The sequence below is a fragment of the Triturus cristatus genome, chromosome 3_2, assembly GCF_964204655.1.
Source record: "Triturus cristatus chromosome 3_2, aTriCri1.1, whole genome shotgun sequence".
In the NCBI taxonomy this organism is placed as follows: domain Eukaryota; kingdom Metazoa; phylum Chordata; class Amphibia; order Caudata; family Salamandridae; genus Triturus; species Triturus cristatus.
The window spans coordinates 999,925,200-999,941,702 of record NC_140584.1 but is presented as its reverse complement, the minus strand read 5'-3'; the positions used below and the strand labels follow the sequence as shown (position 1 = coordinate 999,941,702).

At 43.9% G+C, this 16,503-nt stretch overlaps 1 protein-coding gene across 4 annotated transcripts in view; it reads right to left on the bottom strand.

Moving 5' to 3' along the window:
- The window catches only part of TAF15 (TATA-box binding protein associated factor 15), a 481,601-nt gene extending 466,349 nt beyond the window's left edge, over positions 1-15,252 (bottom strand). For all 4 annotated transcript variants that reach the window (XM_085649621.1, XM_085649623.1, XM_085649622.1 and 1 more), the window contains exon 1: positions 15,135-15,252. In XM_085649621.1, the coding sequence (XP_085505747.1) occupies positions 15,135-15,144 (10 nt within the window). In that variant the 5' untranslated portion in view covers positions 15,145-15,252. The remainder of the gene's footprint in view (positions 1-15,134) is intronic.
- Positions 15,253-16,503: the final 1,251 nt, after the last annotated feature.

Genomic DNA, 16,503 nt, shown 5'->3' with positions numbered 1-16,503 from the left:
CATTACCAGGTGTTGCTCCCCAGGCCCCCGGATACGAGTTTAGACTGCGTGCCTCCCCAGGCTGGACTGGACTTATAAGCTGGGGAAAGCTTGGGTCTCCTTAAGAGGAGTGTCAAGCCACCAACTTTGTCATTGTGGAATACTTCAGGGCATTGTCCAATTACACGAGGGACCCATCCAGCTTGTGGGACAGCACATGCCACCCCAGACTGGTAAAGTTCCACCCACCAGCTCAGTGAAACCGCGGATCCTGCTCTACGGCACTGTCAACCTCAACACCTTCACTCCTGAGCATCACACAAGACTGCAACAACATGCCTCAGCACAATTCGGGTATGGGACTTTATGTCGGGGCTGCCCATTTGGGGCCATCTCACGCTGTACCCAACACCACAAGTCAGGAAATGATCCCAACCGTCATGATACTCACGGCAAAATCCCAGGCTGTGGCATACTCCACAGAAGCGAAGCTGGACAATGTATTCGCAGCCATTGCGGCCACCAGACAATATAACGGGGGCAGGGTAGACGCAGGGGCAGTGAAACTGGGTCTGCAGCGGGAAGCACAGAGCGAAATCTCAAGACAGAAATACATAGAACAAAATAGCCATACGAGTCCTTCAACCTACAACTGCAGATCTCGCCAGCCATGTCACTGAGATCTCTAATAAAATGTGCTTCCAAAAAAGAGTTGAAGACACTGAAGATAGATTGCGACGCAGCAACCTTCGTATAATTGACTTCCCAGAGAGTGCAAAGTCAGCGGACCCAACCACCTTCTTTGAGATCTGGATGTCCACATTTATAATGCCCACAGGGTTATCGCCTTTTTTCACAGAGGAATGGGCGCACCGAGTGCCCGCTTGACAGTCCCTAACCAACACCCCAAATGCCAGGTCGTGGCCAAAATGCTAAACTTCAGGAATAAAGATACGATCCTTAAAGACGCTTGGCGCATGGGCCACATTACCTTTGAAAACACACAGATTCTCCTTTTCCCAGACTACACGATGGCAGTCCAGCATAAGCAGGCTTCCTTCATGGGAGTGAAAAGTAAACTATGGGACGCCTGACTCATCTACCTCTGGTGTTCACTGCAAAACTTAAAGTCGTTGCAAACCAAAAGACATACTTCAAAGAGCCCGGCGATGGCTGGGATTGGGTGACGCAGAGGAGGTACCAACAGTCAGAATAGGAGTGTCGCACCCCACGCCAGCGCTCCATAAACCCCCAATTCAAATGCATGAAACTATGCTCACGGGGAGAATGAACTCTGTTGTTGGAGCATCTATACCACCTCAAACGCAACGTGAAAGATTCCTGGCCCTGGCTGCAGAGACCAATATTGTAATGAGATACACAGAACAGATGACTTCAAGGAGGGCCCCTGTGAACAGAGGTCAGAGGTCGGAAACGTCGCGCTCCAGTGTGGCCTCAGTTCTCCTTCTCATTGTTATATCGAAGAAAGAACAACACTGTAAAACTGCAGTGGGGCACCCTACAGCTCCTGTTGACAAGGGAGAGCAGACACTGGAAGGAGATCCTGAGTTCCTGCCCGAGGCGCCTTCGCCGCCCCACCTGTCAAGGACAGCTACACCCCATGGCAGGAATCGTACCTGCCAGCACCTGCCGCATACATGCGGAGATACCTCAGGCTAGTCCGCTGCCTCGCTCTATAACTACGCATAACCCTTCAGCCGATGTTGCAAGCCTAGATGCCTATATTCACCTTTCATTGTGGACACTCGCGGGATGCGACCCCACGCCCCTTCTAAATCATAAACCGCTAATGCAAGGTCAGCCCCCATATTGAACCCACCCAATTCCATGCTACGGACCCTATGGACAAGCCACAATACACGTCAACAAGATGTTCTGTTAACTGTTTGGACAGCCATATTTTGCTCTGCCGCCCTGATAGTGGGAGTTGGGTAGTTTATTTTATTTCCATTATTGAGCCTAAAATCAAGTATGTAATGCAACATGCCTGTGGACGGCCCATAAGCTTGCTTCCCCATCACCCAGACCCTGCCCCCCACCCCATACATCCGGCTGCCCAAGGATACCAAATGGGTAAATTATAGTTTTAACCTGTAACATCCAAGGTATGGGCACTGCCATGAAACAACACGTTCTTCACTAATATCTCACAAGCAGTTGAGCACCCACGTAGCTTTCTTGCAAGAAACATATCTAGTCAAGGGGTATATCTCAGATTTCAAAAACGATAAGGGGGCAGATGCTTTAGTACAAACTACTCTTGCTATGCAGGAGGGGCACTAATATGGATCCAGCTGCTGTTGAGGTGGACCGGAAGGATCATTATAAGCTTGTGGAGGGGACGCTGAATGGCAAAGCTGTGTTGCTGGGGAGTATAGGTCTACTGAATGGCCTGAAAGCACAAATCTTTGTGAACATATCACCACACTTTGACCAGATGTTGCCAACTGCCATGGATCATATATGGGTGAAGGGGGGGGGGGGGCTTGAACAGTGTCTTGGACACTGGGTTGGTGTTAAAACCAACCTGAGTGCCAATGTAGTCCACATGAGCAGACAATGGTCCCAATGCCAATCTACTATTACCAGGGACAGAATCCACTCAAGATTTTATCACCTAGCATCAGCAGACAAAATAGAGAGACTACCTCAGAAATGAAGGTGCGACTTATTCGACATTCTATTCCTCAACTACCTCTCAACCGAATTCTTTCTTAGAACTGGGAAGCCGAATGGATTTTCTGCACCTATTGTTGACACAAGAAAGAACGTTACACGAACACAAGCAACTATTTAATAAACATGCTTATAACTAATAATATGGTACATTTTTATTTCCCCTAAATGCTTCTACACTTTACCTATATGCTTCTAAAGATTAGCTACGCTCCTCTTCTCTCTTAGAGTACACCTTACATGTATACATATTATTCTTATAAGGCTACTTGTATTCTTCTGTTTTGTTACAAGTAGAAGCTGTATCAATTAGGCCTGGGCAGAGTTCGCAAAAAGTGGCAAAAAACTCCACTAAGCTATGCGGAGTGCGTTACCATGCGCCATTTGCCCTGATTTTTAGCACCGGATGTTTGTCCTGTGTTGTAAAATCAGTGCAAACTGCATCACGCGCAGCGCAAGAGGGCGCTGCTTCTTTCTTCCGCTCGAGTAGAAGCTCTACTCAAGCGAAAGCTTCCTCAATGCGAACGGAAGGTTTCTCAACATGAGCGGTAGCGCCCATCCTCGACCGCCCGCGTTGAAAAATCTCTGTTGGATTTTCCTCACTTACCGTTGGCGAGCGTGAGTGAGGTAAAAAACTCTGCTCCAGACCGAAGTTTTCCGGAACTGCGCAAGCTCTGCGGAGTGCGAAAAACTCAGCAAACTCCGTGAACGGAGTTTGTCACCCAGGCATAGCATCAATATGATTTGAAATTTCCTAGTTCACTCTTAATTGTCCAAAGACTTGGTCAAAGATCTCAGTTCTTTACACATATACCTATTAACTTAAATTGTTTCTGGTCACACTTTTCTTCTCATAAGGAATCACCACTTATAGCACAGGAATATTGAATCATGTATGGGGTGCTTACTAGGCTTTCAACGATGTTCAATCAGGTAGGAAATTGTTGCTTCACAATGCTCTGTGGGAGAGTAGTGTTCTAGTTCTAAATTGTTAGTTTAGAAAACGACATTGAAGCTCTCTGCCTAATTCAGAGTTTGAACACTATCTTTCTCAGGAGATGACAATATTTCACTCCAAGTAGGTGCTTTGCTGAGACACTGCCGAAGCACATTCACTGCACAGGTGCGGAAACGAAGATACTGTTCACATGACGACGTAACAAGGAGAAATTTTCCCCGAGGGAGAGAGTGTGGAAACAAGACACTGCCTTCCTTGTCAAGTCAGCTAAAGTGTGCAACTCTCATCTCGAGCATGCGCGTTACAGGCTTTTGCGACTCAAGAAGCAGGATAATCTAGAACACTGCCCTGAACTGGTTTTCACTAGCACCACTAACTTCGAATTCGCGCAGAAGCTTGTCTGCAGGAACTTCAATAGTTGTCTCAACAGTTTATTCAAGTAAGGTCGTCCATGTTTACAGTGTGGGTATTTGCGTACTCCAGCAATTTTAAAACGCATAATTGACCGTAATTTCTTAGACCTGATACCACATTTCTTAGACCTGATACCACATTCCTGACACTTGGACACATGATATCTCCCTCCCCCACAACACGCATCGCAATACATCTGTTACAGTGGATTGCACAATGTTACTTGATCGACAGTTGGCTGGCCCTGCATCTAACTACTCAGGGATTCTCCTTTTACTGCCCACCACACGATCTCCATGATAGACTAGATTGTTTCCTCTGTCACTCAACCACAACTCCTAGTCACATTTCTGGTGTGCCTCGGGAAGACCCTAGCAGATCATAATTTGCTTCTTCTACCACTTACGGGGCGGAGGGTCTACACAACCAGTACATACCTGGAGATTTCAGGCCGCAACTCTAGAGGATCCACTGTTCCACAAACCAACCCGCAAAACCATCACAAACTACATAGCTGAAAACAGTAACACAGCCGCCACGTGCCTAGTAGAGTGGGACACTTTAAAAATAGTGGTACGAGGGACATTGCATTGAGACTACGATCAGAGCGAAGGGCAAATTCTGCCAGGAACAAGACCAAGTAATGACCTCTCTGCGAGGCCTGGAACAGGCTGTGCTATCAGATGACTCTGCCCACAATGAACTGATTTAAACAAGAGATCACTATGCTGAGCTGCTTGAATCAGTACAATGCATCAACTATGCAGTGTATCAAGCCAAGAGGCACGCAGAAGGAGACAAATTAGGCCACCTATTGGCTTGGCTATGCAAGTAAAAGCCAGAAATAGAGCCAACCACATTTTCCCCGACTCGGTCATCGACATCCAAGATGAGATACACAAAGTATTCTACACACACTACCAAATGCTGCACAACCCCAAGCCAACAGTCTGGTATTATGGGAATTGCTTACTACTGTCAGATTGAAAGTGCTGACTGCGGAGCAGAACGATGCCCTGAATGGCCCTAACACGGAGTAACAAATCCATGGTGCCACACGACTCTCCCCCTCCAAGACTCTTGATGGCCTACTTCTTGATTTTTATAAGACATACGAGGACCTACTGACCTCAAAACTAGCCAAACTATACTCTCCCTGTAAAAAGGTGAATAGTAGAGGACCCGGGTCTTGCCCTGGAGGGACCCACATTGGTAGCAAGAGAGAGAATTCATGTTATGAATTTTAAAGGGTGTTGGTAACAGATCTGGTGAGTGCTAATTGCAAGATAAAATAAGACAAATATATCTCCGCAGAGAGAGAGAGAGAGAGCGCAAGTGGGTCTGTTTTGCTTGTGCTGATCATAAGATCTAACCCAGTGTGCTCATTAGGATCATGTATCTAATTTAAAAAAGTGTGTAACCTACAAGTTGAAGCTTTGTATTGTACTGACAAAGACTGATGCATTTCTACTCACAGACCCTGTACAAACGTACAAAGCAAAGTACGCAAAACTATTTTTATTTAGGGCTGATCCATTTAAAGGCAATTGAGGCAAGTGCTGACACCTATAACAAATGATACAATTGGCACTTGACAAAAAGGTGCACTACAAATTGTACAGTTTCAACTTCTCTCTCAGTCTGCTGGTCAGGTGTGTTACAGGTCTAGGAAGGTGGTCATCCAACATTAGGACTCCATTTAAGGAGGTTGTGTTTTAGCGCAGTTTTGGAGAAAGGTCAATGGGCTGGAGTTGATCCGGTAGCGAGGTGTACTGAAGGTCTCTCAGGAGGGTAAATAACGGTTCAGGAACCTATTTGCAGCACAGGACAGTTTGTATGCAGTCATTTAAGAAACAAAAGGCCTTGCATAATTCTGTGCATGTGTGTAGCGCAGTAACGTATGATCTCAAACAGTGAGTAACTTTTTCAGAGTTCATACCATTTCTGTCTGACTTTTCACATGTGCACTGTCTTTAGAAAAATCCTATCTAATTTTCAACCGTAGAAAAAATCTGAAAACTTGTATTTTTACAATTTACATGGACGTAGGACACTAGATCCTGAATGTAAACAAAATCCACCCTGATCTCCCTGCAGTAAAGCAAACGGACGTATCAGAGCACTAGTCGTGAGCATTTTTGTTTGTTGTATTGACCTATTCATCAGCCTATCATGAATATGCCTCCTTGCCTGGGTATAATGTTATTAATTGTGCCACCCAAATCCTTTTCAACCTTCGAAGACACCTACTTATCTCCTACTTTTTCTCATCAGTCTGTAGAGTTGTAACTCACCAAGCTGGGTGAAATAAGAAATCACTGGCATCCTCTGTAAACAGGAATTTGCAATGCAAATTGGTTTCGCATTTGTAAGTCTGTTAGATGTATTGGCATTGTCTTTTACCTACCAAAATAGTGAAAAAGAAAATGAAAACAGATCCAGTTGAGTATATTAAGGGAAATAACTCTCTCGTATGCTTTTTTAAAGATAAAAATAATCCAAACTGTTATTGGATATAGAAAACTGGACAACGACGCATGCTGCAGAAGAATAGTGCAGATAATTTAAGTACAAGCTCTGCCTTGGCTGGTGCAGTTATGTTGCCCCTCTATTTCTGACAACAGAGAGAAGAGGCATCAAGAAATATGTGGTGGATAGGTGCGTGGCCTTTGCTGAAGGTGGTATACAAGAAGGCAGGAAAAAAAGCGTATGTGTCGGGGAATTGAGGATGTAATTAGTACTTAAGTAGCCACACGTTGGGTGTAACTCCTGCAAATAGTCCTGGTGCTTTAGCCAAGAGCAAATTGCATTGTGGGACAAGTCGTTTGACTTTCAACTTTGAACGTTTTGGGTAAAAAATCCCAGCACGCCAAGTACTGTTGATTGGACAGCCATCACTGATTGGAGGTGTCACACACGACATGGTGCCACTTGGCACTAATGCCCTTGTAACCCCCTAAAAACTAGGACTTCTATGTTGAATGTGTTATACCGTCAAAATACTGTGGATCTAATACGAGAAAAATACAGTCCCCTGCGGCACTCTGACATCAACCACGCACAACCTCTTAATACATCGCACAATGACATATTGTATCACGAAGCACACCGACTTCTGCCAGGAAGCGACTGTTTCAAGCAAAAGACGGCGATTACAAGCCCCGTGACATTAAGGAAAAACCAAAGGAAATGATGGACGGAGTGTTGAACATTGCAAGCACTCACCCCCAGTCAACTGATCTGGGTTTAATCCATCACCGTTCTTTAGCCCACTCTGCCACCCCAGTTCAGACATGGCCATATGCAAATCAGTCTGACCCTGTGCCTCATGGGAACAGTCCAGCCCGAACTGCCAAGCCATGCCTTCCCTGTACCGGGTTTGATCCATCACCGTTCCGTGATTGGTTCTGATGCTCCATCCATCACCACCCTCTTTTGTACCGCTTTGTTCGCCATAAAGTTGGCAGGGTATGCTCAGACGTGAGTCCCTTGCTCACTTTGCCACTGGATTCAAGCAAGCCTGGCTGAAGACGGCTGAAATGCCAGAAACCGGTCCTAGGAAGCTTGTTTCCGGTCCAGGGAAGGCATGGCTTGGCAGTTCGGGCTGGACTGTTCCCATGAGGCACAGGGTCAGACTGATTTGCATATGGCCATGTCTGAACTGGGGTGGCAGAGTGGGCTAAAGAACGGTGATGGATCAAACCCGGATCTGTTGACTGGGTGTGAGTGTTTGATTGGTTCTGATGCTCCATCCATCACCACCCTCTTTTGTACCGCTTTGTTCGCCATAAGTTGGCAGGGTATGCTCAGACGTGAGTCCCTTGCTCACTTTGCCACTGGATTCAAGCAAGCCTGGCTGAAGACGGCTGAAATGCCAGAAACCGGTCCTAGGAAGCTTGTTTCCGGTCCAGGGAAGGCATGGCTTGGCAGTTCGGGCTGGACTGTTCCCATGAGGCACAGGGTCAGACTGATTTGCATATGGCCATGTCTGAACTGGGGTGGCAGAGTGGGCTAAAGAACGGTGATGGATCAAACCCAGATCTGTTGACTGGGTGGGAGTGTTTGATTGGTTCTGATGCTCCATCCATCACCACCCTCTTTTGTACCGCTTTGTTCGCCATAAGTTGACAGGGTATGCTCAGACGTGAGTCCCTTGCTCACTTTGCCACTGGATTCAAGCAAGCCTGGCTGAAGACGGCTGAAATGCCAGAAACTGGTCCTAGGAAGCTTGTTCCCGGTCCAGGGAAGGCATGGCTTGGCAGTTCGGGCTGGACTGTTCCCATGAGGCACAGGGTCAGACTGATTTGCATATGGCCATGTCTGAACTGGGGTGGCAGAGTGGGCTAAAGAACGGTGATGGATCAAACCCAGATCTGTTGACTGGGTGGGAGTGTTTGATTGGTTCTGATGCTCCATCCATCACCACCCTCTTTTGTACCGCTTTGTTCGCCATAAGTTGGCAGGGTATGCTCAGACGTGAGTCCCTTGCTCACTTTGCCCTGGATTCAAGCAAGTCTGGCTGAAGACGGCTGAAATGCAAGAAACCGGTCCTAGGAAGCTTGTTTCCGGTCCAGGGAAGGCATGACTTGGCAGTTCGGGCTGGACTGTTCCCATGAGGCACAGGGTCAGACTGATTTGCATATGGCCATGTCTGAACTGGGGTGGCAGAGTGGGCTAAAGAACGGTGATGGATCAAACCCGGATCTGTTGACTGGGTGTGAGTGTTTGATTGGTTCTGATGCTCCTTCCATCACCACCCTCTTTTGTACCGCTTTGTTCGCCATAAGTTGGCAGGGTATGCTCAGACGTGAGTCCCTTGCTCACTTTGCCACTGGATTCAAGCAAGCCTGGCTGAAGACGGCTGAAATGCCAGAAACTGGTCCTAGGAAGCTTGTTCCCGGTCCAGGGAAGGCATGGCTTGGCAGTTCGGGCTGGACTGTTCCCATGAGGCACAGGGTCAGACTGATTTGCATATGGCCATGTCTGAACTGGGGTGGTAGAGTGGGCTAAAGAACGGTGATGGATCAAACCTGGATCTGTGGACTGGGTGTGAGTGTTTGATTGGTTCTGATGCTCCATCCATCACCACCCTCTTTTGTACCGCCGTGACATTAAGGGGCATGAGAAATACTTTTGTCAGTTTCTGTAGTGGCCGTCTGCCCAGACAAATCTACATGTGCGCCGCGGACAGATATCATGAATGAAACTAAGACACGTTTTACCAAGTTGGCTCTCCGGTTCTTACCTCCGTAGGCAGCCATGTTTTCAGTACCGCTCCTTCGCGTGAATGCTGCAAAATGAATCAAGTTGCCTCTGTGCCACCTCACCGGCAGAAGTTATTCTCTGCCGCCATCTTGGAAGAAGTAATGTAGCCGCTCTCATCATAAAGGAAAGACGTCGGAGCAATCAGGGAAGCTCCGTCTTCCTCTGGCCGGTGTGCGGGGGTCTCCTTGGTGCATGGGAGCCCCGCCCACACTCAGGCCCGAGACGCCTGCCTTCTGGTGTTCGCGCTTCCTTTACTTTGAACACTACTTAATAACAAGCATTTGCAATGCAATACGACTTGTATTTACGTGAGATGTATTGCATTACAAATGGGAGCTTCCGAGTTGAAGAAGGCACGAACAGGAGTGGAGGGTTTGAGGGGGGGCAAAAAATCTGCGAGCTGCGGGAGGGGGGCGGGGGAGAGACACAGGGCAGCAAACAGTGTTCCAGTAAAGGAGCTGATTAAGCCTCGGAAGGAGCTAAATGACGACAAAGGCATCATGAGGCGGGACTAAAAAGACAAACACCAATCACAATGCAGTATTTTTTATTAATGCCAATCAAAAAGATGGGCGGAAAGTGGGTGGAGCGCCCCCGCTATAGTGTATACAGCATCTCTTGACAAGACAGCACATGCGCTGTCTAGGCGAGACCTAAAAAAGTGCTCTTAGACCGTCCTTTATCAGTGAGGAAAATATTTCCTTGTGGACACCAAACATTGCTGCTCAAAAAGACCATTAAGGAACTGAGGGGTGCACAAGTACGAACTTTGCCTCATCCAGATATTTATGGGGAACTGCAAGTCTTTCTTCATTATTCAGTCCAGCCTACCAGAGTGCGCAAGCTGTCCGGTTGCAAAAGATCTATTGGAGGCTGACCAAGAATGTACCTTCACCAGTAAATAAAATAGGGAGTTGGTGTTTCCTCCACTCAGCACATTAGGTAGATATGCCTTTACTGAATAAAGGCCAAAAGCCATCTACTGAGGGTGACTGAAATCCTTCTCACACACCGCCATATTCAACGATCTTCAGCTGAGCTGCAGCAGTCTATCAGCTGCCTTGCTCAAAAGAGTAGCTGGGTTTTGTGCAAGCACTTAACAGGATCAGAACAAAATGGAAAGTTAAAAAATTAGCTGACTGGGAACAACAGAGGGTGTAAAGGAGATAGTTGGAAGATATTAGTTCATTAACCAATCATAAATCAGAAGAACAGCCCTCAAAGCAAGGCCTGTGGTTGTCTGGTATGAGTAAATGACTTAAGCGGACTACTGTCATATGTACTCTTGCCCAGGTTTAAATGTGAATAGAACTTTGAATAAAGAGGAACCTAAAAAATAACTGTGTAAAACCTGGGGTACCAGGTTCAAACTAAATAAAAAAGTGTCTATCCGTAGATTAAACTTTGTAGAGCTCATCTAGCTACATTTTCGAATTCTCCGTTCTGAGACATTTTATTTGCATACCGAATACAGAGATTTCACTTGTCTTTTCTTATCAAATACATTAAAGTTAGACACAAACTAAACTTTTAAGTATATAAATAGATTTTATCATATATATCTCTAGTGGCGCTATATATATCGCCACAAGACAAAAATACTTGAAACCTGTCAGTTCCTACATCGCCAAGAAACATCCTCTGAAAATTGTAACAAATACAGACTGTGTTTGCAGTCCAGAATCAGGCTGTGATGCACAGGGAAAGTCAATGTTTATTTACTTGGACAGGACATTATATATCTTATATATATATATACACACACACACACACACACACACTATTTTTCAAAATGTCTTGAGATGTATGTGCATTTCTAAAACATGGACAAAATATTCACAAGAAACAGATTCGTCCAGCACTAATCGCATAGTCACTAATATAAATATTCTTAATCAAAAAATGATATTGCGCAATGTTTTCTATACAAACTGCATCAAATCATTAATTGTTAACCTATTAAGAGTGTGTGCGCTTTCTAATGGAGACAAAATAACCTGTTTGGATTTTTTCGACTCCAGAAGGATCCCACGCAGGGAGCAGAGAACACCTCTTGGGCATACATCTTTTTCCTTAAAAAAAATGCTTTTTGTTTTGTGTATTATGCTCGTATGTGCTTGATCATATCAAACTAATAAAATTGCTTTATTGGGTACACATATGCAATAATGTGCCTCAAAATGTTGAACTCTTGCCTGGGCCACCACCTGATTCAAATATATTTAAAAGTCTACAACAGTGAAACCAACCAATTAGATAGAATCTAGGCACAAAAAGTGGATCGTGAGGCGTAGGCTGAAAAACAGTTTGCTTGAAGATTACCAAGAGAGAGACTGCTTGTTTGAAGAGCTGGGCCAAAAAAAGTTGCTTTTTTTCCAGGGGGTAAAAAACATTTTAATAAAGTTTTAATTCGCTGTATGAAAAAATAAAGACCGCAACTTATAAACCGTAAACTGGCACAGTTTAAACATATTGTACATTTTCTCATCCTTCGCATCAATAAAGAGGACACTGCCCAAAGACATTACGAGTAGCAAAGTCCAGATTTGCTTTTAATGGGAGCAATGGAAGTCCATTGCACAGAAGCCCCAGAGAAACATTTGAGCATTCTTATTGAAAGATTTATTGTGGGGGACAACTAGTGTCATGGGGCTACTAGGATGGAGGTATACAGCAAGAGGTGCTTGTGGCAAATAACTTAGAACATTTAGAGCTACCTAACTTATAGTGATTAAACGTCAAATGTGTGAAATTGTTTCATAAGCACACCTCAAAGGTGGTAATGTTGCATAAAAACAAGCCGAAAACCTGGCAGCAATACCTCCTTCTTATGTCTTCCCCTTCCTTCTTTAGCACCCTGAGGCAGCTTTAAATCTTACCATAACTGCTATACAGCCACCATGGCATTATAATATACAACGCCTAGCAAATTCAGTAAGGCACATTTTGATGTAGGAAGCTCAATCATGATGGAATATCATCTCTCAGAAAGAACCATCAAATTATGATCATAGATACCACGATGCTTTTTTCCATGTGTGCCAATGAAAGTCCTGCCTTTTATGCTAACAACAATTTAAAACCTGCAATTCTGTATCCATACATAATGTAAAAGTAGCAAGAATCCCAGAATGTAAATTATACTTTTTAAAAAAGGTAGGATAAACTGAAGTAGTCTCACGAGTCACCTAGCAGCTACGGCAAAAAAATAAAAAATGTTTATGAAGGAAACTTACAAAATATTTCAATAGAGTCTATGTGTTTAAAGGTGTTTCTATGTAACTTCAAACACTAGAATTAAGAAAAACGAAGATCAACATAGTGCCTAGCTTAAATTAAAAGGTCTGTACACATAGGTGACTACTAATTATATTTATAATTCATTTAGCTAATTCTGGGCTCATGTCAGAGCAGCTTGTCATTTAAGCACATGAAGGACCACAGCCCCTTGTCTTAAACAGTTGCGCTGTGCGTGTCTTCACTGAAAAACAACCTAAATAGAAGCTTTGGGGCAAGGTAAGAGCTAAAGATATTGGAATGTAGAGATGTACATATGGAAGTAAATACTTATCTATACAAGTATGTGTATGTTTTCTTGGGCTTATGTTCGAACAAGAGCTAACAGATCCAAAACCAAATTTATAAGCCTGGCTTTGTCAAAACAACAGAGGGATGAATTGGAGGTTGCCAGGGGCACCTGATGTAGGGAGATGGAAAGTAGACTTGTATAAATTTGCCAAGGCTGAATAGGATGCTAACTTGCGTCCGATGTAAAGCATGCCCAGGCCTGAACTCATATTTGAGCCGACCCTCAAGGCTATAAAACTCAAATATGACAAGTCACCCAAGAGGAAGAAAGGACACTCATGATAAAGGCTGCTATCTGTATATTATGTGCATTTCATTGTATAATTGTATTTCACCCAGTGTTATCAGTGATATACGAGCTTACATCTTGATATGTAGCAAAATTTTAACAAACGTTATCAGATACCAATACTACTGGCTGGATAGTGCGGAAGGGGACGGACATAAGTGGGTGAGTACTTTTGAAGATGTTTGAAATCAACCCTATAAACAAGTAATGAAGCAGCCCGATGATACTTTTATGGCTAGAATTAAAACATGGAAGCCTTCTCACCAGAAACAGGATTGTATATTTGTTGCGTTGTATGGTTGAATATGAAAATGACTAGGCACAACTAGTAAAAAAAAAAAAAACCTTCACGTACATACATTATATAATATTCTGTGTTTGTGACTGCTCTGTTAGAAGTGAAACTTGAATAAAAAAAATTAAGAAATATATGTAATATTCTGTCTATTGACATTATTGAGTGAGGGTAGGGGCTACTATATACAAGATGGCAAAGACTCAAACAGGTAATCATGCGCACTGAGGTAAACTCACAATAAAGATACCTTGTGACACACAGTGGGCGAGACACTGGAAGCTCAAGCCAGATATCAGGATTAGCTCAAGGTACTGCTTTAACCTTGAGCCCAAAAGGAGCCAAGCTTTTAATTGCTTACCTCCAACGCATTACCCTTATGCAGAGTCAAAAGCAAATAATTAACATTTGACTTAAAAAAAAAAAAATACAAATAAATACTCATCTAGGGCTAATTTGAACAAAGTGAAACCAGAAAACGTGATTAATATTGGCTTCCCTGCTTAACAAAGTCGTGTGACTTTAGGTAAATATTTTTATTCCCTTGATCCTCTTTATTACTTACTGTATTTGAAAGCGCCTTCAAGTATATGAGTTCAGAACATAAGCTGAAACATAATGTTTAATTTAATATGCTATAATGTTGCTCTGCAAGGCATGCTGTATTGGAGTATGGACTTAAAGCTCCGCCCATATTTTACATTGGCTTGTGTCATTGTCCTTCGGAAATGCTGGCTTCTGACTGGTTAGTCCCTCCTTAGTACCGCCTTATCTTCATTTGTAACCTTCCGTGAGGACTGGCCCTTTTACTTCTGTTGTTACACAGTATGTACTAGTTGGAGGCACAACATGCTTTCGTGCAACATTCAGCACGCCTTGCGCACTTTCTCTTTTCAAGCTGTCCGGGAAATGGCGACCACTTTTTTTATATGAAATAAGTCTTGCATTTACAAGAGTTTGAGCTATTGGCATTGTAAATGACAATGCTTTTTATTTGTGTGTTAATTATCAAAACAGATAAATAAAAGGCATTGTCATTTAAAATGCCAATAGCTTAAACTCACGCAAATGCGAGACCTATTGCATAACAAATGCTTATTAAAAATTGAAGACACTTTAATATATTTTATGTCAGGTTTGTTGCATAATTTCCATTAAAACAGTTACTAGGCTCAGCTCGTGTACGGACTCTAAGCGCCCGACCTTTTTGTTTGGGTTCGCCCTCTTTATTTGTTGGCTCGCCCACCTTTAACTTGTGACTATTTGCAGAAATGTTACCTTTGTAAAGTCACTAGAACATGGAATCTATAAACCAGTAACTACACAGCATAACTCTTAAGAGTCTTAAGTCAATTAACGTGCATCAGTACTTGATCTAAAATAGGTGGCGGGCCACATCTATTCGCAATATAAGCAAAAAAATCATTATATATATATGCGATTATGCGGCAACTCATCAACATAAGATCGTGCATCGCAGCAGAAGGAAATGACTCATAGCGGAGCCCTAGCACGGAGCTCAGAGCTCTCGTCTCGTGAGCGCCATTTTGAAGAACACGCTACACCCTCACTGTGTCGGCGGCGAGCACTAGGGACGTATGCTTTCCACCTGCTGCCCCAAGAAGCGCGTGAGGTCAGGTCGCACCTACCCGTAGACATGGCTGAGCAGACTTTTGTCGCCGCCAAACACCCGAACTTCACTTTCGCAGAACAAGTAAACAAGAACTCGGCGCAGGAGGGACTGACTGAAAGTGGAGGAGCCGACGCTATTACGTAATGATAGTGGAAAGAGGACTAAAACCATTGAATATTTTACTAAAGTAAGGCCCGATTGAGGTGGCCATCTTTAAATGGAATTTATTTTTGTAAACAATTGAGTAGAAACCATTTTCTTTGCGGAATTCGAGATTTTATTGCCAGTGCTTAGAAGCATCCACACATTAGTAAACTAGCATAGAATTACTAAGAACACGGAATGTATTATTGCCTCAAAAAGACCTGAACAATGCATTCGAGTAAAAAAAACCTGAGCTCTGCGTATGAGTTATACAAGAGCGTTCAGAATACACAAACGTTGGTATTCATACAATGGAAAACGCGCAAATGTCAGCTAGCTCTTGTGCGCGTCGTAGCCCTCAAAGATTGATAGCTATGCGGTATCGTAACAACGGCTCCTCACAGTATCATGTTCTTCGTATCTTGCCCTCAGTCGTTCCCTCGGGGCAGCGCAGGCGCCCTCTGATTAACTAACACTAATCTGGCTCCCATTGGCTGCAGTTCCGGCAGGGTATACATCGAGCTTCAGACAGCGATTGGTTAGAAATAGTGGATACATTCGCGGAGAACGCTTACATTTCCGATTTATATGGGCACTCGTTTTTTTTATTTAAATTTTTTTAAGAAGGTTTAATTACATCTTGCAAACCTTTTCTACCTTTAATCCGTTCCAAAACAACAAAAGTTAACGTGGAACACCCACAAAATGGGGGTGTTAGTGGCATTACAAGCCAACAGACCTAATCCGGTCCTGTTATATTCATACATAACCTTATTGTTGAAAAGCATTGTATATTATTATTATTTACTTGTTCCACCCGCCCCCGTGTTCGTGCTTATGGTTGCATCCCCCCCCCCCCCCCCGCCTGCTCCAGTTGTTCGGGCTAGAAAAATTCTAAGCTGACCATCAGTGTCTCACACAAGGCCTAACAGAAAGAATACATCTTTAGTTTGTACCTACCTCACTTCCAGTTTCTTACTGCAACATTCATTTGGCGATATGAAAAAGGAGGAGACTACTCATTACAATGAAGGCGCTACGGCTGTTTCACCTCATAAGCTAATTTTGCGACCACCTTTAAGTAAAACTCTTTGATCTGATCTATAAGGGCTAAGAGTGGGCGGTAAACTTCGCTCCGCCGATGGAGTTTGCTGAGTTTTTGTCAATCCGTGCTGTGCTTGGTGCACGGAGTTAGGCAAAACTCTACTGCGTAGCAGAGTTTTAATGACACCCACTCCTAC